Raw genomic sequence first — 23,232 nt, 5'->3', positions numbered from 1 at the left:
GTTACTTAAGGCTCCCAAAAACTCAGTAAGGGAAGAATAGCTTGTGTATCCAGTGTATAGATGAGAAAAAGGAGGCACAGAAAGGTTAAGAGACTTAGCCCAATTAACATGGTTAAAAACAAAACTGGGGGTAAACTCACAAGGTTTGACTCCTGAACATACGAGTCTATGTACTCTATTTTTCCTTTACTACTTAATTTTAAAGAGAGATGTCTTATACAAATTTATTTATTTATTTGAAAGGCAGAGTCACAGAGATAGAGAAGGAGAGACAGAAAGAAGGACAGAGGGAGGGAAGGAGGAAGAGAGAGAAAGACAGAGAGAGAGAGATCTTCCATCCACTGGTACACCCCCAAATGCCTACAATAGCCATGGCTGGGCCAGGCCAAAGCCAGGGCCCAGAAGATTTCTGCCTGTCTGCCACGTGAGTGCAGGGCCCCAAGCACTTGGGCCATCCTCCGCTGCTTTCCCAGACACATTAGCAGGGAGCTGGATTGGAAATGGAGCAGTCTTGACTTGAATCAGTACCCACATGGGAGGCCAGCACCTCAGGCAAGGGCCTAACCCACTGTCAACAGCACCAGCCTCTAAGCTTTGCTTTCTAAACAGCATTGCATCAAAAGCTACAGTACTGCTGTGATCTTACAAATGTTTCCCTGATTCTGAGTGCTTGTCATCAGATATTTTAAAGTCAACAGGGAATATTATTCCATTTATTTAAATAACTTTTAATTTCCTTTACCAATACTTTACAGTTGTCAGTAAACAAGTTTTTTTTTAATTTATAATCATCTTTGTTAAATTTATTCCCAGGGATTTTTTTTACATGCTATTATAAATGGTATTGATTTCTTAACTTCTAGTCCAATTATCCATTGCTGCTGGTACACATATACCCAAGTTATTTTGTAAATTCAACATTTACCCTGCAACTTGGTTGAATCTATTTTAATATCTCTGTTTTTGGCTGATTTTGACAGGCATTATACACAAAAAAGACAAGATCAGCAATTGAAAGCCCAGGAAAAAGACAACTTACAAGCATCAAATCAGAAGCAAGAGTAAAGTTTAAGAAAGTAGCTCCTTGTGTGGACAACCATTTCTCAACCTCAACTTGGGTAAGATACAAGGGAGAAGGCTTCCAGCAACAAAGATCAACCACGCTCTGCCTTACGAGCACTACTAAACCACGCGGTGTGAGTCACACACTCTGTTAGAAACCCCAAGGATTCTAGTGTCTCCAAGCAAAGACCCCACAAAGCTGTAGCTGCCTGGGACACTTCATGTGGACTAGATAGCCAGAGGAACAGAGGCCACATGGCTTCCCGCCCCCTCCCTCTCCCAGGTTTGATGGAATTAAGTCATCCACAAATGAGAAGACAGATGCAGATAAGCAACTATTAGAAAAACACAGGAAAATGTCAAATGAGGAAGGAGGTCTCCAAAACAACTGTGAGTGTGCCTGTGACCAACAGGTAGCTAGGAAGCCAGCAGAACCACTCCACTGAGCTCACAGCACGTGCCACCTACAAGGACCTGGAGCCCTCGATTTTCTACAGACAGGAAGCAGGCTGAGAAATGGTCTCATCTCCTGTTCCTATTACCTGTAAGCAACAAATAGCCTAGAAACATAAAACCTTATGGAACAATGGAGTAGGGATCCAGTCCTGAAACCCAAAAGATAAGCAGGGAAAATCAAAGAGCAACCCCCACCCCAGGAAAGACTTCCATTTCCTCCGTCAGTGGTTCAGCCTTCCACCTGGTGTGTTCCCCTCTGCCTCACCACTGCACACCAGACACAGCAGGGGCGCACGACTCTGACTTTAGTTTCTACTTCTCCAGGACAGAAGTGGCCTGACAGCACAGAGACGGCAGCGCATGAGTCCACATCAGGGACGATCCCGGACTCTTGAGTGTGACTCCATGGCTGCATACACTTCCAGATTCTCCCCGTGGAGATGGCAGGTGTAAACTTCTCCGTGAGATGGAGACGTCAAATATGTGGTGCTCAAAGAGCAGAGCATGCACGTTCGTGCTGCTCTCCAACCATTCCCTGGTTCTGCCCTTTCAGGTTCTGGCAGGAGCTCACCAGGCGCCCCCATTATTTGAGCTGACCATGTCGATACAGAACAGCACTCAGAGAGTCATTTCTAAGCCAAAGGATTTCATCTCTGAAATGAAACCTAAGAGACATCTCCGACGTGCTGTAGAAATAACAGGAAACATTCCGCACAGCACTGACACTCTGAGTATATATCCCAGGGTGAGAACAAGAGCTCGAGTCCCAGATCAACCTTTGATGTACAAAAAAGTCTTTAAAAGTCTTTAAAAATTTCACAGAAAATCAATTAAGTCTATTCAGGTGCAAAAAAATTTTTTGAACCCATGCACAGTTTTTCTTAATACACATTTTCATAATTGTTTTGGAGACCCTCTTGTATGTGGCATGAATAAAATAGAAAGAAACTTCAGTGGCTGGAGCCAGAGGGCTTGAAGAAGAACCCAGCCCACCCAGGCCAACACGGCCTTATGCGGATTCACTGTTCTGTGACCTTTAATTCTTCTCTGTGATTTTTGCCATTCATTCATAAAGTTACATAGTTCATATGTGTGACAGCCTAGCATTTAAGTATCCTAAATAGTTTATTACATCAAATTCATAAAATTCTCTATGTATTTCCTCTTCCAAGACATTTACTGGGGCCAGAGCTATAGCATAGTGGGAGAAGTCTCTGCCTGCAACACTGGAATCCCATATGGGCACCAGTTCATGTCCCAGCTGCTCCTCTTCCAATCCAGCTCTCTGGTATGGCGTGGGAAAGCAGTAAAGGACAGCCCAAGTGCTTGGGCCCCTGCACTCCACGTGGGAGACCCCAAAGAAGCTCCTGGCTCCTGATCGACTCAGCTCTGGCTGTTGTAGCCATCTGGGGAATGAAGCAGCGAATGGAAGACCTTTCTCTCTCTGTCTCTCCCTCTCTCGATTTCTAACTCTACCTCCAAAATAAATAAAATCTTTAAAAAAGAAAAAAGACATCAAAGGTATTTATTAAAAGGACATTTAAAAATTTAACCATACTAATCCCAATCTTGATGGCAAGGTAGTGTATTTATAAATCTCCACTTAAATTCTTTCTTAATTTTGTTCCCTAATTCTTTTTTTTAATTATTTTGTTTATTTCAAAGAGTTATAGAGAGAGGTAGAGCTAGAGATAGAAAGGTTTTCCATTCCACTGGTTCACGCCCCAAAATGACTACAACAGCCAGAGCTGAGCTGATCCAAGGCCAGGAGCCAGGAGCTTCTTCCGGGTTTCACACGTAGATACAGCAGTACAAGGACTCGGGCCATCTTCTACTGCTTTCCCAGGCCAGAGCAGAGAGCTGGATCGGAAGTGGAGCAGCCGGGACTTGAACCAGTGCTTTAACCCACTGCGCCACAGCGCTGGCCGCTGTTCCCTAATTTAGTGAATTTCTTGCCATCCAATAAGAGTTCATTTAAATAATGTTTTAATTTTTACCTTCCAAGTTTTATATTATTTTAAAGTGTTATAAGGAACTTCTTGCATATGTTATTTATATAGAGTTGACAAGGCCATAAATTCCCTTCACATGATTGCTCCATGTAAAAAGGCTGGGGACCGACGTTGTGTCGTACCAAGTGGAGCCACTGCCTGCGCCACTGGCATCCTGTACTGGAGCTGGTCCAGGGCCCGCTGTCCCACTTCTGATCCAGCTCCCTGCTCATGCGCCTGGGAAAGCAGCAGAAGATGGCCCAAGTGTTTTAGCCTCTGTACTCATGTAGGAGACCTGCAAGAAGCTCCTGGTGTCTGGCTTTGGCTTGGCCCAGCCCTGGCCTATGAGGCCATCTGGGGAGTGAACCAACAGATGGGAGACATCTCTTTCCCTCTAACTCCCCCTTTCAAGTAAACAAATAAATCTTTGAAAAAAAAAAAAAAAAGGTGAATATGTAAGCCTTTTCAGACATTCAATCAAGAAAAGAAAAAAAAAAGTCAACAGAAAATTCAACAAGAAACCAGTATCTACATGGAGTGAAAGTAACTCAAACATGAAGACTTTAAAAACTGACGTGATATTCAGAAATCTTTTGTCATGGGAACTCACTCTCATGCTGCAATGCAGTCATACTTACCTCTGTGCTTCTGTTATTTCATGGATGGATGTTACTATAAGCCGGAAATTAACATAAGAATAATGATTAAGTTGAGCGAGACCAACTTTCAAGTATTTTCAGCCCTTCGTTCTATTTTGAGTCTATCATAAAATTCTCAAACTTTGGGTTTACATAAGCACATTTTTTTCCTCCAAAATACACCAAGGAAAGTAAATGGCACGAAACTGAATCAACAGTTATAAAGCTCTCAGGGGAGGGGAGCCAGAGGAACAGCATAAATGCATAATAGATGTGTTCTTGTGTTACCTGGGCATTCAGCAACTCCTCACACCTGTGTGCTTGCTTCTCAATGGCGGAAATGTACTGTTTTTCAATAGCTTCCACTTGTTGCTTAACTGAAGACTGCAGCAGCGCCTAAAAACAAGCAAAGAAGTCACTTGGACCACAGCCAGTGCGTGGGGACTGCTGTTGGCAGCAGGCTGTTTTGCCAGTGGTGTGCCTGTGAAAGGCAGCACTCTCGTGCGTGACAGAACACCCTGCTGTGCACAGCGAAGCACCTTCATCTACAGAGCTGCTGGACACTCCCAGCGGCCGCCTTGCCGACTGCCAATATTTCAGCGTTTCTGGCTCCGATGCTCGTTCCACACACCTTCCCCTTGAAAAAAAGGGCCCAGTCATAGAAGATGATAAAGGGAGTGAGTCGCTCTCTTAAATCTAAGTTCAGCTCAGTGGGGACCACACAGGACGAAGGGAATATGAAAGCTGCTGAAAAAGAAAAAAAAGAGAAAGAAAAAAGAGAAAAAAGCCAGACATATTTCACTGGCTGACAAAACTCCACATCCTCTCGGCACACTGCAGGATCCCAGGGGCCAAGTATGATCTTCAAGACCACAAGTCAAGTAAAAGCAGATGGAGACTCTGCGTAACTTCAAAGGCACCAGAGCTGCCCCTCCCGGGAAGGTCACGCCCCTCCTGTGCAAAGGTACAAGTCAAAGTGTGGCAGTCAGAATCGCTAGGCCGTATTCCTAGCAAGTAAGAAGGCCTGAGAGACTGGACAAACCTGCGTGGGTAGAATCAACGCTGGGAGCTAAGGAAGTTAAATATCAAGATGTTACCACTGGGGCAACAAGAGCCAAGACGACACTTGAAGATATTCCACACACGGACTTCCTGGCTGCAGATGCTTAGAATATTATCAGCCTTTTCTTTCCCTTTTTTTTTTCTTAAAAAAAAAAAAGCTTTATTTATGTTATACTAACGTGGTACCAATAAAAACTTACATGCCATTTATAAATACTAAATCCTTCTAAAATATGTACTAAACCATATACACAGGAATTCCTCCACCAATATTCTATTTTTAAAGCTCTATCTGGGTAATTAACTACTCATAATCAAAATGGTAAGCTGAAACAGACACATCTTATAGAAAACAGACCATTGGAACACTCACCAAGAAAGAAAAAGAAGCCAAATCTCTTAACCTCTGTTTTGAAAATACATTGACTTGGTTGGAAACAACACGCATTAAAGACGCTAAATAAATTGGCAGGCATTTTTTTTTTAAACTAAGATAAAAATATTTTCAAAAACTCTATTTTGCACATGTTAAGACTCTGATGATAATCATACTCTTCCAATTCACTATTCATCACTCTGAAGTTACAGAAATACCAGGACACTAGTAAAGGAAAAAAAAACCCTAACTGGGTTGTGATCAAAATATAAGGAACTGGGTACCACATCTATTTTAGGCCTAGATTTGAACAACATATATTTTCTAAAGAATCCATAATGATTGACTTATATAGAGCACCAATATATGATCCTTTTAAACTGTGAAGTGATGATATAAATCTCTGTTTTCCCTTAGGGAAGAAATATGAGTTACTATTTGATAGAATTCACAAACTTTAAAGAATGATATAGTTATAGACAGCTCCCTTGGAACAACCACAGGATCTTCTGTCAAGAGAAAAATGCCATTCATTTTTTGGAACAGGGATGACAGAACTGTTTGGTTTAATGCAAAGAACTGCTTTCAACTGCATTTGCCACAATTTAAATACATCCAAGCATCCCACAATTTAAATACTCAGTTGTCATTTCAGTAGACTATATCCTGTAGAGGACTGGTACATTAATCAGATGAAATAATATTCTTTATTAATGAGGGAGACAGGTTGTATGTTTCCTTCTAGCTGTTGATTTGTACACCACATATTCACCTCCTCCAAATGTGAAAGGCCAAAGCTGTGGTTAGCAGCTAAGGAAAAGCTCTGTGAAACTAACCGGCTTCTTATACAGAGAAAACATCTCATCTGAGCCCCATTTGGCTATTTGTATCCAAACATCTAAACCAGGAACACAAAGGCAAGGCTATGTAGGTGGGGGAAACAAAGTCCATTCTCAGGCAGCTCAGTCTGATGTAGAAGACATTCTCTCAGTAAGCACACACTACGGGTGTATCCAATAAAGAACAGGTTCCCAGACCCTGCCCCAGGGCTCACCACTTACACGGGGAAGCTCAAAGAAACAAGCATAACCAGTACAGGAGATGGAATAAAGAGTAAGGTGAACTGGTGCCAGTGCTGTGGTGTAGCAGGTAAAGCGCTGCCTGTAGTGCAGCATCCCGTATGGCCGCCAGTTTGAGTCCTGGCTGTTCTACTTCCAATCCAGCTCTCTGCTATAGCCTGGGAAAGCAGTGGGAGATGGCCCAAGTCCTTGGGCCTCTGCACCCATGTGGTAGACCAAGAAGAAGCTCCTGACTCCTCACTTTGGATCGGTGCAGCTCCAGCCATTGTGGCCATCTGGGAAGTAAACCAGCAGATGAAGACCTCTCTAATTGTCTTGCAAATAAATAAATAAATCTTAAAAAAAAAAAAAAAAAGAGTAAGGTACCGTAGAGAAGTAGAAAAACAGGTAGATGGTGGACATTAGGAGACCCTACATGCCACAACACACAGCCTCTCCCCTGCAACAGGCAAGGCTGGGGCAGGCTGAGCTGGGACCCAGGAGTTCAACACATGACTCCCTCACAGGAGTCAGAGGTTAAACCACTTAAGTCGTCACTTGCTGCCTCCCACAATTCACATTAACAGAAAGATACAATTGGGAGTGCAGCTGGGAATCAAATCCAGGAACTCTGATAAGGGATGCATGTTCCCAAGAGGTGGGTCCACTGCTGACCCAAATGCCTGGCCTTCTAACGTATTTGAAACCACTTACAGTACACACACAGAATTAATAATCCCATAGTATATACAGGTAGGAAAATCAAGACATTTACCACATTTCCATGTGGAAAAGAATACTAACAAGAGTGGGAAAAGTTTTCTTGATTTTCAAAGTACATGGGCTTAGCCACTGTTCTATCAGAGACTGGCAGTATTATTCCAGGGAATTTAACTCCCTGAACCTGCAGAGACCTATCACACTTCAGGAATAATTTTAAAGGTGTGGACGTGACAGGCTCCTTCAGGACAGCAGCTGTGTCCTACTCGCCTAAACACATCACACACAGCTTCTGACACAGCGCCGCATGCACACTCGGCACAGGGAATGGCTGTTTGTGAGTGATGACAGCTGTGTAAAAACTACTAATTCTTTAAAGAGAATTACAGTATGGTGGCTACAGGGAACAGTAATATATGGCATATTTTTCCAAAAAGCTGGAAGAAAGGCTTTTGAACAGCTTCACCATCAAACAAATGAGAATTTGAGTATTACATGGTGTGTACATGTATTGGTACATCACATGGTGCCCCAAGAAAGCAAGCAAGCAAGAAAGCCAAAGAGTGGTTTTCACCCAGGCGGAAAACACACACACAGTATCAATACCAGAACTTATAAGCACCAGTATCTACTGGAAAGTTCACTGATTTTCATTTTCAAGTGATACCAAATTCAGTTACATAACTTATCCCAAGCATTCAAATCCCTGTCAAAGATCTCAATTTACTGTTGATTTCTTACTTTAGATTAGAAATACCCACACTTTCTCCTCTACAGGTTCAAACGTGAATAAGTAAACAAGGAGTATGAAAAACTACAAATCCTTGGAAGGAAAGGGATGCCACAGATTTTCTAACTATTAACCTTACAGAAAACAAAAGGAAGTAAAAAACAACATCACTGGTGGCTGGCACGGCACGGCAGGCACCCACATCCCATGCTGGGGTGCCACTTCAAGCCCCGATGCTCGACCATTTCCAATCCAGCTTCTTGCTAATGTATCTAGGGAGGCAGCAGGTGACACCCCAAGTACTTGGGTCCCCGCCATTCACGAGCGAGACCAGGGATACACTTCCTGGCTCCTAGCTTCAGCCTGGCCCACAACAGGCTGCTGCAGCCACTGGCAGGATGAACCAGCAGTTGGAGGCTTGCTCCCTCACTCGTTCTCTCTCATATTCTGCCTTTCAAATACATAAACCCTACCAAAAAAAATCACAACATAATAACTAATAAAGGTGGCTATTACTTTGGCAGAATTAGCTATATGCTGGAATTTAAATCACGGAAGAGAAACTGAGCCTAAAGCTGACTATGGCAATTGAGACTAGTCCATTGTCCCAAAAAAGCTGCGGCTTTTCTTCTCTCTTGAAATAGCCCAATTGATTCAGATTTGATTCCAACCTCATCAAATTAAATGATTCATCCCGATTTGCAGAGCAGATGTATCTAAAACCCAGATGGTGTCCAAAACATTAATATCATGCTGGAAGTAATTATCTGATGCTAAATGAACACTATATAGCATATTAAAACAGTAACTGGAACATTTTGAAATTCACAAAAAATGTTACCTATTGATCCTTTAAGTCATACTTTACAAAAAAAGAAAAATATGAAGATGTGAAGCAAGCCAGAGACAAAACTTACACAAAATTATACTCCAACTAGAATCCAGGCCCTGGGCAGATAGGAATCTTTAACTCACACCCAATGGACATGTGACAGTGTCTGGTACATAGAAGACAAGAGGCAAACACGAGGTGAACAAACTGAACAAATAAATCATGACTTGGGGCCGATTTGTCTGTTCATCAAGAACTTACTAAAACTTCTATGCTTTGTTAGTAAAATATGTATCTTTATGTTGACTATCTCTCTGTTTATACTCTCTCTTTAGTTTATTGACTATGGTGCCACAGCCGAACAATTGCAGTAAAGTCTCATCTGAAAACAAGCACAATTTCATTTTTCTTGGAAAAATATAATTTGCTCTGCAAATATCAATTTTATAATTTTTTAAATTTCATTTTTATTTTTTCTTTTCATGTATTTTCCCATTTTTATATGAAGATAAAATGAGCAAAACAGAAAGGAAAATGAATAAATTATAGCTGTGAAGGGATACTTTTATTGTTTCTCAGGGTAAGCCTTCCTTTTGAGCAAAATGCATTTTCAAATGTTGCAAGGGGTACGTGTTCCGCACAGCAGTTAAGACAATAATCAGGAAACCCATGTCCAACACTGGGTGCCAGGTTCGAGCCCCAGCTCCCTGCTGACTCCAGCTTTCCACTAATGTGCACCTTGGGCAGAGGCAGGTGATGGTTCAAATGCTTGAGTCCCTCTAACCTGTATGGGAGACTCAGATGGAGCTTCCGGCTCCTGGCTTCCACCTGGCCCAGTCCCAGCTACTGTGGGCATTTGGGGAGTAAATGAGTGTATGGAAGAGTTCTGCTTCTGCCTTTCAAATAAATAAAACTTTTATAATCTTGTAAGGGTATTAAACTGTTGGCATGTTTTACAATATTCTCTCAAAATTTCAAACATAGTATAACCAAGTTTCCCAATCAAAATGAGGATTACCTGACTGAAGCACAGTGGTAACAATGATGACTATCAGTCATTTCACTGTGTCATTCATCTGGGTTGTGCATACCTGCTTCACAGATTAAAAACCAGACACTGTAGATAAGAAACGTGCTCCAAATCTCATGAGAAGACGTTGTGCAATGAAGAACTGAATCCAGCTGTACTGACAGGTGTTCTAACCCTGCTTATGTTAGCTATTTCATAGCAGGGAAGTAGATTTTTGTCTTCCTGAACTAAGCACCTATTCTCATTTCTATCAGTCAATCACTCACCACTCATTGGGCAGTACTTACTGGATGCACACTTTATTCCAGACACTGCTCTACATATTGATTTCCATCTCTGGCAAGCAGACTGGAAGAGGGGGTAAAAGGAGGAAAAGAACTAAAGGTAGACAGTTACTCATTTCTGATGGACAACACTCCAGGGGGAAAGCAGAATGAGACAGCAGTTAAGGGAGAGTGGAGGAGAAACTCTTTGGAGACGACAGTCAAGAAAGGATGCTCTGAAGCAGCTCTGACAGAGCTCAGGTGTCGCGGGTGAGGACAAGCTCAGCCAGGTAAAACGTCAGGGGCAGAACACTCCCATCAAAGGAAAACGTACAAAGTCCTGGGGTGAAAATATGCCTGATGATTAAAGAACGAGAAGAGAGCCCAGTCTGAACCATCTGAACCAGGGAATTCCCTCAGACCTTGTAGTCACACTGGACTTGCTGTTGAAGCTTCAACAGGTCAAACCCCTTTGTATCTAGGGCCTATCATCTTGCTGGGTTCTGAGCCTGAACAGTGAATCAAAGATGGGAAAAGGAGGAAGAGGGCTGGGATCTCACAGGCAGTCGCAGGGCATTTTAACCCAATTGTAATTGCAAAGAGAAACCACTAAAGGCTTGAAGTCTCCATAGCATGACCTATGGGAAGTTTTTAAAGTGCTTATGCAATGTCACACAGTACCAAAGGCATTCAAATGCTGTTAAAACTCTCTCCATCAGTGGACAACTTACGAGATGAAAACACACAGCACTGATTCCTCTGGGCTACACACAAATAACTGAGTATACTGCAATGAATGCACCATGCGTGAATTTATTTCTCACACTATAGCATTAAAAGTAATGCAAATAACTGTTACTTAGTACAGAGTTGGTCTTCTGTATATAAAGTTAATTTAAAATGATTCTTAGTGATGAATAGGATGGGAAAGGGAGTAGGAGGTGGGACAGGAATGGAGGTGAGAGGGCGGGTATGGGGGGAAGAACCACTATATTCATATAACTGTACCTACGAAATTTGTATTTATTAAATAAAAGCTTTCATTAAAAAAAGTAATGCAATCATCTTCTCTGGCTATGAAAGAGTTAATCCTAAAAACAAGTAGCTGCTTTGGTTTTTTCCTTTTCATGTCCTTACAAGTGCAATGGATACACTTACTGTAAGTACATCCATAAAGTAAGACTTCTTAAACTCCATCTGGACACTTCATGAACACCAGCTCTTTAGTAACACTCCCATTTTCCATTCTACCGGAGGCAGATCACCCAGACGATGAAGATGAAGGAAGAGTGCCCACATGATGGGGGTGACCAGGTCCCACTCTGAATGATGCTCTTGCTACCAGTGAGTCTTAATCTTTAGTGAGGCTTGGCTAATCAATGATCTCTTTTTGGCAATGTGGGGATCCCAAAACGTCTACAATGGCTTTGTTGGCTTGTAAAGGAGAGGAAACAACAGCTTGATTTCATTCATTCACACATTCATGCATACATCTTTTTAAAAACAGACCCCTTATCAGGAGACCCCCTAGCAGTGAGTCTGTGAGTTGGTGATCCAACTGAGGCACAGCTGTACTAGAGGAGATGCGCCAGGCAACTCGAAAAACAGCATCTAGACATTTTAGAAAATTTTCATGGAATACAAAAATAATGTGATTAAAACCTGTCACCAAGAGGCGATATGTAAGTACACAGCAAAGAAGCTAGGGAGCCCAATTCTTTGGGGCCCAGACTTCAATCTGCATTCTAAGCTTTCTCCAGCTACCCAGCCTGGCAGAAGTGGCGCTCCATTCACACCTCCTGAGCTCAGCCCTCGGGGAAAAACTAAGTGTACATCCCCCAAGTGCGGACTGCAGGGGCCGGCATTGTGGCACTGAGGGTAAAGCTACCACATGCAGTGCCGGCATCTGATATGGGCCCTGGTTCAGTCTCGGCTGCTCCACTTCCCATCCAGCTCTCTGTTATGGCCTGGGAAAACAGTGGAAGATGTCTCAAGTCCTTGGGCCCCTGCACCCACTTGGGACACCCAGAAGAAGCTCTTGGCTTCTGGTTTCACATCGGCCCAGCTCCAGCCATTGCAGTCATTTGGGGAGTGAACCAACAGATGCAAGGCATACCCCCCTCTCATTTTCTCTCTCTGCCTCTTCCCTCTCTGTAACTCTGCCTTTCAAATAAATAAACAAACCTTTTTTTTTAAAAAAAAAGAGGAGTCCGGCAAGATGGCGGAATAGGAAGGGAGCACACTGATAGTCTGGGGAGAGATAGTTTAATAAAAGTGGAGATACTGCAGGTTCAAGGAAGAGTAGGGGAGGAAACAGCACAAGAAACTCTTCCGGAACGCGTGACTCACAGCGGACCTGCGTGGAGAGCGTGGGAGCCCACAGTTCGGGACATCAGCGGCAGACTCAACACACCAGCGCTGGAACGCGAGGTGAGCCGAACCTCAATAGCCCGAGACACCGGCAGGCAAGCGGAGAGAGGAGACTAGAGGGAACGACCCCCGGGGGGGGGGGGGGAGTTCACAAGGCTAACTGGAAGAGAGAGAGAGAGAGAAAAAAGGGTGACTAGTACGGACACGGGTTTCTCTCTCTCCGCTCACCTCTCAAGGGCGAGCAAGACAAAGAGCAGGCGCCATCTTGGACATACGTCATAAGCAGAGCGACCTCAGGTCTGCACCGGCCCTGAGCCTAGCAGAAAAACCTGACTCTGGGCGGGGCGAATTAACAGGAGATTAGGAGCTAGTAAATTTGTGGTGCTACTGAACTGAGACTGTGAAAAAAGAGACGGTGGGGGAGAGAACTCACGGAATTCACGTGAGCACTCTCCAGAGACGCTACAATTCCGTAACTTTGGCAACCCAGTGGGAGGCTGAAGGAGAATTTGAGCCCACTCTGAGGGCCGAACAGATTCCCTGTGGGGATCTTGGGAAAGAGCTTCCGATCTCTGGCTCCTGTGGGTATATCATTTGCCTGCTAACTACCTCCAACTTCGTTCAGCTGTGCGGAATTACTTCCCTTTTGAATCAAAAAAAAAAAAAGAGAGAGAGAGAGAGATTTACCACGCCTAACCTGGGAGTGTCACCTTTGGCACACCAAACAGAGCTCTCAGGCCACACCCATCTCAAGCCCTAAGGCTCCATCAAAAACAGATAGTCCACTTAATCTAGAGTCATAGTATAACAAGAAAAAGCACCACAGTGAAGAAACCAAATATCTCCAATATGCCAAATAACAAACGCAAAAACCGAGGTAATAAAAACAAGGAAGTCACCATGACGCCCTCAAATGAAAAAGACACCCCAATTCAAGATTATGAAGATGATGACATAGAAGAAATGCAAGAAGCAGATCTCAAAAAATTGATAAGAACATTAAGAAGTTCTCAAAAACAAATTCTGGAACTACACAAATCCTTAATGGACAAGATAGAAAATCTCTCTCGTGAAAATGAAATATTAAGGAGGAATCAAAATGAAACGAAACAACTAGTACAACAGGAAACTGTGATAGTGACTGAAGTGAAGAATTCAATAGATCAAATGAAAAACACAATAGAGAGCCTTACAAACAGAATGGGTGAAGCAGAAGAGAGAATATCGGACTTAGAAGACAGAGAACAGGAAAGGATACAGTCAGACCAAAGAAAAGAAGAGGAAATTAGAAATCTGAAACATATTGTCGGGAATCTTCAGGATACTATTAAAAAACCCAACATTCGGGTTCTAGGAGTTCCTGAAGGCATGGAGAGGGAGAAAGGATTAGAAGGCCTTTTTAGTGAGATATTAGCAGAAAATTTCCCAGGTTTGGAGAAGGACAGAGAAATCCTAGTACAGGAAGCCCACAGAACCCCTAATAAACACGACCAAAAGAGATCCTCACCACGACACGTTGTAATTAAACTCTCCACAGTGAAACATAAAGAAAAGATCCTAAAATGTGCAAGAGAGAAACGTCAGATTACTCTCAGAGGATCTCCAATCAGACTCACAGCTGACTTCTCATCAGAAACTCTAAAAGCTAGGAGGGAATGGCGAGATATAGCCCAGGTACTAAGAGAGAACAACTGCCAGCCCAGAATATTATATCCTGCAAAGCTATCATTTGTGAATGAAGGTGAAATAAAGACTTTTCATAGCAAACAGAAATTGAAAGAATTTGTTGCCACTCGTCCAGCCCTGCAAAAGATGCTTAAAGATGTGTTACACACAGAAACACAGAAACACGGTCATCAATGTGAAAGAAGGTAAAGGAAGGAAACCAAGGAAGGAAACCTCACAGCAAAAGATCACAGGGAATTCAAAGCATATATTAGAACTTATCTTTGGCAAATGGCAGGGCAAAGTTACCACTTATCATTAGTCACTTTGAACGTGAATGGCCTGAACTGTCCAGTTAAAAGACACCGATTGGCTGATTGGGTTAAGGAACAAAACCCATCTATTTGCTGCTTACAAGAAACACATCTTTCCAACAAAGATCCATACAGACTGAAAGTGAAAGGCTGGAAAAAGATATACCATGCCAACAGAAATGAAAAAAGAGCGGGCGTAGCCATCTTAATATCGGACAACATAAACTTTACCACAAAAACTGTTAAGAGAGACAAAGAGGGACACTATATCATGATTAAGGGATCAATTCAACAGGAAGATATAACAATTATCAATGTATATGCACCTAACTACAGGGCACCAGTTTATCTAAAAGATTTATTAACGGACTTAAAGGGAGACTTAGACCCCAATACAGTAGTACTGGGGGACTTCAATACTCCACTCTCAGAAATAGACAGATCATCCGGTCAGAAGATCAACAAGGATACAGTAGATTTAAACGACACTATAGCCCAAATGGATCTAACAGATATATACAGAACTTTCAATCCTACAGCTAAAGATTTTACATTCTTCTCAGCAGTACATGGAAGCTTCTCTAGGATTGACCACATACTAGGCCATAAAGCGAGTCTCAGCAAATTCAAAAGAATTAGAATCATACCATGCAGCTTCTCAGACCATAAAGGAATGAAGTTGGAAATTACCAACTCAGGAATCCCTAGAGCATACGCAAACACATGGAGATTGAACAACATGCTCCTGAATCAACAATGGGTCATAGAAGAAATCAAAAGAGAAATCAAAAACTTTCTGGAAGTAAATGAGGATAACAGCACAACATACCAAAACTTATGGGACACAGCAAAAGCAGTGTTAAGAGGAAAGTTTATATCAATAGGTGCCTACATCAAGAAATTGGAAAGGCACCAAATAGATGAGCTTTCAATTCACCTCAAGGATCTAGAAAACCTACAGCAAATCAGACCCAAATCTAGTAGGAGAAGAGAAATAATTAAAATCAGAGAAGAAATCAACAGGATTGAATCAAGAAAAACATTACAAAAAATCAGCCAAACGAAGAGCTGGTTTTTTGAAAAAATAAACAAAATTGACACCCCATTGGCCCAACTAACTAAAAAAAGAAGAGAAAAGACCCAAATCCATAAAATCAGAGATGAAAAAGGAAATGTAACAACAGACACCACAGAAATAAAAAGAATCATCAGAAATTACTACAAGGACTTGTATGCCAGCAAACAGGGAAACCTATCAGAAATGGATAGATTCCTGGACACATGCAACCTACCTAAATTGAACCAGGAAGACATCGAAAACCTAAACAGACCCATAACTGAGACAGAAATTGAAACAGTAATAAAGGCCCTCCTGTGGGGAGCAATCCAGACTAGACTGAGTTACTGGAATTAAGACTTATTCTATGCATCTGCTCTCCCACTGTGGGGAGCAAACCGGACTAGACTGAGTTACTGGAATTAAGACTTATTCTATGCATCTGCTCTCCCACAATATGGCGCTGGGAGAGAAGTAAACAGCTTCCACACAGCTGCCTCCAGTTCAACCAATAAACTGTAGGACTTGCTACTGATTGGAGGAGAGCAGCGTACTCGGCGTGTGGGCAGCCGAGTTGGGATTGGCGGAGGAGGACTATAAAGGAGGAGAGAGACGGCATGCACCAGGAACATCTAAGGGGAACATCTGAGGGAACACCTGTGCAGCCCCCGAGAGAACCGGCCGGCGGTGTGCCGCTCCCCTGCGGAAGTGGGGAATGTGGCCAGGGGGAACTGCCCTTCCACGGAGGTGGAAGGGATAGTAGCCAACCCGGGAAGAACCAGCAGCAAACCCGGGGAGGGCCGAGCAGACGAAGGAACAGCGCAGGGTCCTGTGTTGCTCCTCCATGAAGAGGGGGAGCGACATAATGGTGCCGTGACTCGGATAGGAAACCTAGGACGGATAGGAAACTTAGGAGGGAAGAAACGGGAAGAAGTGGAAAATATCGGAGAGAGAGACTAGCAAACAGCCTAGGGAAAAGCCGGACGAAAAAGGTGCCGGAAGAAGCTATTGAAAGCCTAGGCATAGACTCGGATACGGACTACAGGGGGAAGCTGGGAGAGATCTCTAAGGTTGAAAGCGAAAGTGAAAGCTTTCATAGACTCGGATGCGGACTATGGTGGGGAAGCTAGGAGATTGAAAGCGAAAGTGAAACCTGGAGGAGGCTTGGACTCGGATACGGACTGTGGGGAGTAGCCAGGAGAAATGAGAGGAATATTGTTGGAAGAAAACTTAAGGAAACATACCGGGTAGAGAGAAATGTTAGGGAGGATGAAGCCGCGAGTGCAGGCCAAGCCATCTTGGAATTCTTCAAGTCACCCCGGGGAGCAAGAGGCGAAGATCTGGAACCAGAGGCAGAGACGTGGGCCGCCAGGATTCGCCAGGTTAGTCCGGGGAACTTGGACTGAATGCCGGTGGTGGCGGAAACATTCGCGGAAGCCGCCGCGTGCAGAGAGAGCACGGGGCGTTGGCGCGAGGCCGTGGTGCGGGCGCGAAGTGCGTGGAGACCGCGGAGCGTGCGCGCAGAGCCGGGAACCCGCCGGCGGGGCGAGGCGCCGGGAAGCCTCGCAGAGCCGTGAAGCTGCCGCGGGGCGAGGTGCCGAGAAGCAGCCTCGGGGCGAGCGCCGCCGGGAAGCCGCAGGGATAAGAGAAACAGAAGTTTAGAAGTAAAAGTGAGAGAAATAGGAATGCTGGAAGATAGAAGTAAAATGGGAGAAATAGGAATGTCCGGAGATAGAGAAATAGAGAAATAAAAAGGCCTCCCTACAACACTGCACTGTGAGAGCTTGGATTCGGTCTGCCTGATTAAGTGAGGCGATGAGCACGATGAGCACCTGTGGCGGCTAGCAGCTTATGCGCCGCAGGTCACCGAAGACAGGCACGAATTAACATCAGTAAGGCTTCCCCACAATACAATACAATTAGGAGGCTTGGATTCGGTCTGCCTGATTAGGGCGGTAAGCACCGACAGGCAGCTCGACCAGAGTATGAGCTGCAGGTCACCGAAGATAGGCACGAACCAACACTAATAAGTCTCCCCCACAATACGGCAATGAGAAGGCTTGGATTCGGTTTGCCTGATTGTTAGGTTTTGTAAGCCCCTGCAGGCAGAGCAGAGCATGCGCTGCAGGGCACCGAATACAGGCACGCATCAGCGCCTAAAAACCTCCTCACAACATGGCGAAGAGAGGACCCGGATTCGGTTTGCCTGATTGATAGGACTTGTAAGAGCCTGTGGCAACTCTAGCAAGTAGAGCAGAGTGTGTGCCGCGGGACACCGAAGACAGGCGCGTATCAACGCCAAAAAATAAAAAGAAAGGGGGATCTGTGGGGAGCAATCCAGACTAGACTGAGTTACTGGAATTAAGACTTATTCTATGCATCTGCTCTCCCACTGTGGGGAGCAAACCGGACTAGACTGAGTTACTGGAATTAAGACTTATTCTATGCATCTGCTCTCCCACAATATGGCGCTGGGAGAGAAGTAAACAGCTTCCGCACAGCTGCCTCCAGTTCAACCAATAAACTGTAGGACTTGCTACTGATTGGAGGAGAGCAGCGTACTCGGCGTGTGGGCAGCCGAGTTGGGATTGGCGGAGGAGGACTATAAAGGAGGAGAGAGACGGCATGCACCAGGAACATCTAAGGGGAACATCTGAGGGAACACCTGTGCAGCCCCCGAGAGAACCGGCCGGCGGTGTGCCGCTCCCCTGCGGAAGTGGGGAATGTGGCCAGGGGGAACTGCCCTTCCACGGAGGTGGAAGGGATAGTAGCCAACCCGGGAAGAACCAGCAGCAAACCCGGGGAGGGCCGAGCAGACGAAGGAACAGCGCAGGGTCCTGTGTTGCTCCTCCATGAAGAGGGGGAGCGACACCCTCCCAACAAAGAAAAGCCCAGGACCAGATGGATTCACTGCTGAATTCTACCAGACATTTAAAGAAGAACTAACTCCAATTCTTCTCAAACTATTCAGAACAATCGAAGAAGAGGGAATCCTCCCAAATTCTTTCTATGAAGCCAGCATCACCTTAATTCCTAAGCCGGAAAAAGATGCAGCACTGAAAGAGAATTACAGACCAATATCCCTGATGAACATATATGCAAAAATCCTCAATAAAATTCTCGCCAATAGAATGCAACAACACATCAGAAAGATCATCCACCCAGACCAAGTGGGATTCATCCCTGGTATGCAGGGATGGTTTAATGTGCGCAAGACAATCAATGTGATACACCACATTAATAGACTGCAGAAGAAAAACCATATGATTATCTCAATAGATGCCGAGAAAGCATTTGATAAAATACAACACCCGTTCATGATGAAAACTCTAAGCAAACTGGGTTTGGAAGGAACATTCCTCAATACAATCAAAGCAATCTATGAAAAACCCACAGCCAACATCCTATTGAATGGGGAAAAGTTGGAAGCATTTCCACTGAGATCTGGAACCAGACAGGGATGCCCACTCTCACCACTGCTATTCAATATAGTTCTGGAGGTTCTAGCTAGAGCTATTAGGCAAGAAAAAGAAATTAAAGGGATACAAATTGGGAAGGAAGAGCTCAAACTATCCCTCTTTGCAGATGACATGATTCTTTATTTAGAGGACCCAAAGAACTCTACTAAGAGACTATTGGAACTCATAGAAGAGTTTGGCAAAGTAGCAGGATATAAAATCAATGCACAAAAATCAACAGCCTTTGTATACACAGACAATGCCATGGCTGAGGAAGAACTTCTAAGATCAATCCCATTCACAATAGCTACAAAAACAATCAAATACCTTGGAATAAACTTAACCAAAGACGTTAAAGATCTCTACGATGAAAATTACAAAACCTTAAAGAAAGAAATAGAAGAGGATACCAAGAAATGGAAAAATCTTCCATGCTCATGGATTGGAAGAATCAACATCATCAAAATGTCCATTCTCCCAAAAGCAATTTACAGATTCAATGCAATACCAATCAAGATACCGAAGACCTTCTTCTCAGATCTGGAAAAAATGGTGCTGAAATTTATATGGAGGCACAAGAGACCTCGAATAGCTAAAGCAATCTTGTACAACAAAAACAAAGCCGGAGGCATCACAATACCAGATTTCAGGACATACTACAGGGCAGTTGTAATTAAAACAGCATGGTACTGGTACAGAAACAGATGGATAGACCAATGGAACAGAATTGAAACACCAGAAATCAACCCAAACACCTACAGCCAACTTATATTTGATCAAGGATCTAAAACTAATTCCTGGAGCAAGGACAGTCTATTCAATAAATGGTGCTGGGAAAATTGGATTTCCACATGCAGAATCATGAAGCAAGACCCCTCCCTTACACCTTACACAAAAATCCACTCCACATGGATTAAAGACCTAAATCTACGACCTGACACCATCAAGTTACTAGAGAACATTGGAGAAACCCTTCAAGATATTGGCACAGGCAAAGAATTTCTGGAAAAGACCCGGGAGGCACAGGCAGTCAAAGCCAAAATCAACTATTGGGATTGCATCAAATTGAGAAGTTTGTGTACTGCAAAAGAAACAGTCAGGAGAGTGAAAAGACAACCGACAGAATGGGAAAAAATATTTGCATACTATGCAACAGACAAAGGGTTAATAACCAGAATCTACAAAGAGATCAAGAAACTCCACAAAAACAAAACCAACAACCCACTTAAGAGATGGGCCAAGGACCTCAATAGACATTTTTCAAAAGAGGAAATCCAAATGGCCAACAGGCACATGAAAAAATGTTCAAGGTCATTAGCAATCAGGGAAATGCAAATCAAAACCACAATGAGGTTTCACCTCACCCCGGTTAGAATGGCTCACATGCAGAAATCTACCAACAACAGATGCTGGCGAGGATGTGGGGAAAAAGGGACACTAACCCACTGTTGGTGGGAATGCAAACTGGTCAAGCCACTATGGAAGTCAGTCTGGAGATTCCTCAGAAACCTGAAGATAACCCTACCGTTCGACCCAGCCATCCCACTCCTTGGAATTTACCCAAAGGAATTTAAATTGGCAAACAAAAAAGAGGTCTGCACCCTAATGTTTATTGCAGCTCAATTCACAATAGCTAAGACCTGGAACCAACCTAAATGCCCATCAACGATAGACTGGATAAAGAAATTATGGGATATGTACTCTTTAGAATACTATACCGCAGTAAGAAACAACGAAATCCAGTCATTTGCAACAAAATGGAGGAATCTGGAACACATCATGCTGAGTGAAATAAGCCAGTCCCAAAGGGACAAATACCATATGTTCTCCCTGATCGGTGACAACTGACTGAACACCAAGAGGGAAACCTGTTGGAGTGAGGTGGACACTATGGGAAATGGTGGCTTGATCAGCATAGCCCTGACTGTTAATGAACAACTAAATACATTATCCCTCTTAGTAAAAAAAAAAAAAAAAAAAAAAAGAGTAAACTGCAGGGGTCGGAGAAGAGATAGTGACAGATCTGATCCCATGTATTTTTTTTTTTTTCAGAGAGCAGGATAGAAACTACTAGCTAAAATTTCAGAAACAGTGGAAAAGAGGAAAGATGTCTCCCCTCCCTTTTCACTGAATTTGGAAAAGGAAGGGGAGTCACAGGGTTATGCTGGGTGCTGAGCAGGGGTCCTGCTGCAGATCTCACACCCTGGGAGCTCCCGGGAGTCTCAGGACTGTGGATGTGGAGTCACAGTCACTGCTACTACACAACTCAAAAGCAAGAATGTTAAATTATGGGTGTAGGTCTAAACACGGAAATTCAATACAGGCTAGCCATGCCATAAAGCGTTGTGGAGTCTGTGAAAGCCAAAGAAAATGTTCCGGACGGAGGGAAGCATTGCTGTTCGCCTTGTTGTTGAGGGATTCTAGTAACATAAGAGTTGTTACCTCAAACACCGCAAAAGTCTCCCAGTGAAAATTCCTCTGGTGCCATGGACAACACATTAAAATTAAGAAGTTTCTAAAATTAAGCGCAGCACAGAGGCTGTGCATGTCTGCCTTCCAGACACTTCAACCTTCTGAACAGTTGCCAGATGGATAAGCTGCTCCGTCGGATGCCACAATACTGTTCTTGTGACATGAATAAGAGCTACAGCTTCAGTTTTTACAAGAACAGGGCGGAAGAGGAAAAGGAATCCGACGGAAACAATCTCTTCCCAATCTTTTGTAGCACTGAAAATACAACTTGCTATTAAGGCTCGCCCAGCAAGGGCCCTTGCATCTCATTTTGTCAAACAGGAAATCAGAGACAACGGGAATAAAGAAACCCAGAGAGACATTGGAGAGTTTCAGCTTAAAGATCCCTGCGTGGACTTTCTGAGCAGGCAGTGTGTGTGAGTGACTGGCCCGATGCGGTATGGCTGGGTCACCTGTTGGTTTACATACAATGGAGCAAAGCACTGTTTCTTTGCCTCACATGCTTCCACTAAGGAATGGAGGTAACGATTTTCTTCAGTGACAATGAAGAATGTATCCGCTCGAATCACGACAGTTTACTTAAATCTTAATATTAATGATGACACATTAGAATAGAACTGTTATATAACAATCTGCTGGTTTTTGAGACGAAATTCCTCATATTCTTTATATATAAAATTCATGCTATATGGCTTCAAATTAAGATCAATTTTTTTTTTTTAATTACTGCACTCAAAGACCATTTAAGTGATTATTTCTGGGAAAACTTCTTGGCAGAGGGGCCATGATGCTGCTTAATGTGCCTGCATTCCATACTGCAGTGCCTGGTTCAAGTCCTGGCTCCTTCATTTTCCATCAGGCTTCCTGCTAATGTGTACCATGAAAAGCAGCAGATAATGGGATCCTGCTATCCAGACTGAGTTCTGGGCTACCTGGCCCACCCCTAAGTGTGGTAGGTATTTGGGGAGTGAAGCAGTGGATGCAAGATCTCTTTCTGCACGCACTTGCTCTCTCTGCCTTTCAAGTCAAAAGAAAACTTTTAAATTTTATAAAAAGTCTTTAAGATGATTAATCTCCTCCAAATTAACTGAGATCTATTCATCAATTATAGATCTCAAAAACAGAGAAGCCATCAACATTGAGAGAGGGCAAAGGTTTGATTTAAATGAACATTATACAAAACATAAAGATGACATCACCATTTATTTTTTCACTTCTTCACAAATGTCAACATAGATGGCAACTGTATGATACTTTTTTTCCAATGAAGAGTTAACGCTATGATATTACAGAAGTGGTTCTGTTAAGGGTGGTACAGAAAAACCCTACAATACATTGGCCTGGGATGAAATTGAAGCTAAAAGTCCCTCGGTGCCATGCTCTAGCTTCATCTTTACTTAAGAGAAGCCCCTGTGCAAGGGGAAAAGTCAGAGAGGCTTAGGGGTGCTGATATTAACCAGTAGGGAAGTATCAAAGTGGTGCTGCTGGCTTCCCACCGGCCCAGACTGTGCTATCCTAACTGATTACAAGAATTTCTATTTATTTATTTATTTATTTTGCCAGTGAGACAGAAAGAGAGTTGTAAACAGTGAGAGAGAGAGAAAGGTCTTCCTTCCGTTGGTTCACCCCCCAAATGGCTGCTACCACCGGCGCTGTGCTGATCCGAAGCCAGGAGCCA

The 23,232-nt window shown here is 43.5% G+C and overlaps 1 protein-coding gene across 32 annotated transcripts in view; it reads right to left on the bottom strand.

Moving 5' to 3' along the window:
* CCDC91 (coiled-coil domain containing 91) overlaps positions 1–23,232 on the bottom strand; it is a 348,878-nt gene that overhangs the window by 129,959 nt on the left and 195,687 nt on the right. For 24 of the 32 annotated variants that reach the window (XM_051850358.3, XM_070049592.2, XM_089304775.1 and 21 more), the window contains one exon: positions 4,436–4,543. The exons of the other annotated variants lie outside the window; for them this stretch is intronic. In XM_051850358.3, coding sequence (XP_051706318.1) covers positions 4,436–4,543 — 108 coding nt within the window. The remainder of the gene's footprint in view (positions 1–4,435; positions 4,544–23,232) is intronic. 32 annotated transcript variants of the gene reach the window in all.

This window comes from Oryctolagus cuniculus, chromosome 9 (genome assembly GCF_051225735.1).
Source record: "Oryctolagus cuniculus isolate XC-2025 breed Fujian yellow rabbit chromosome 9, ASM5122573v1, whole genome shotgun sequence".
Classification (NCBI taxonomy): Eukaryota; Metazoa; Chordata; class Mammalia; order Lagomorpha; family Leporidae; genus Oryctolagus; species Oryctolagus cuniculus.
Note: the sequence above shows the minus strand (reverse complement) of the source record. Positions and strands in the feature narration are given on the sequence as shown.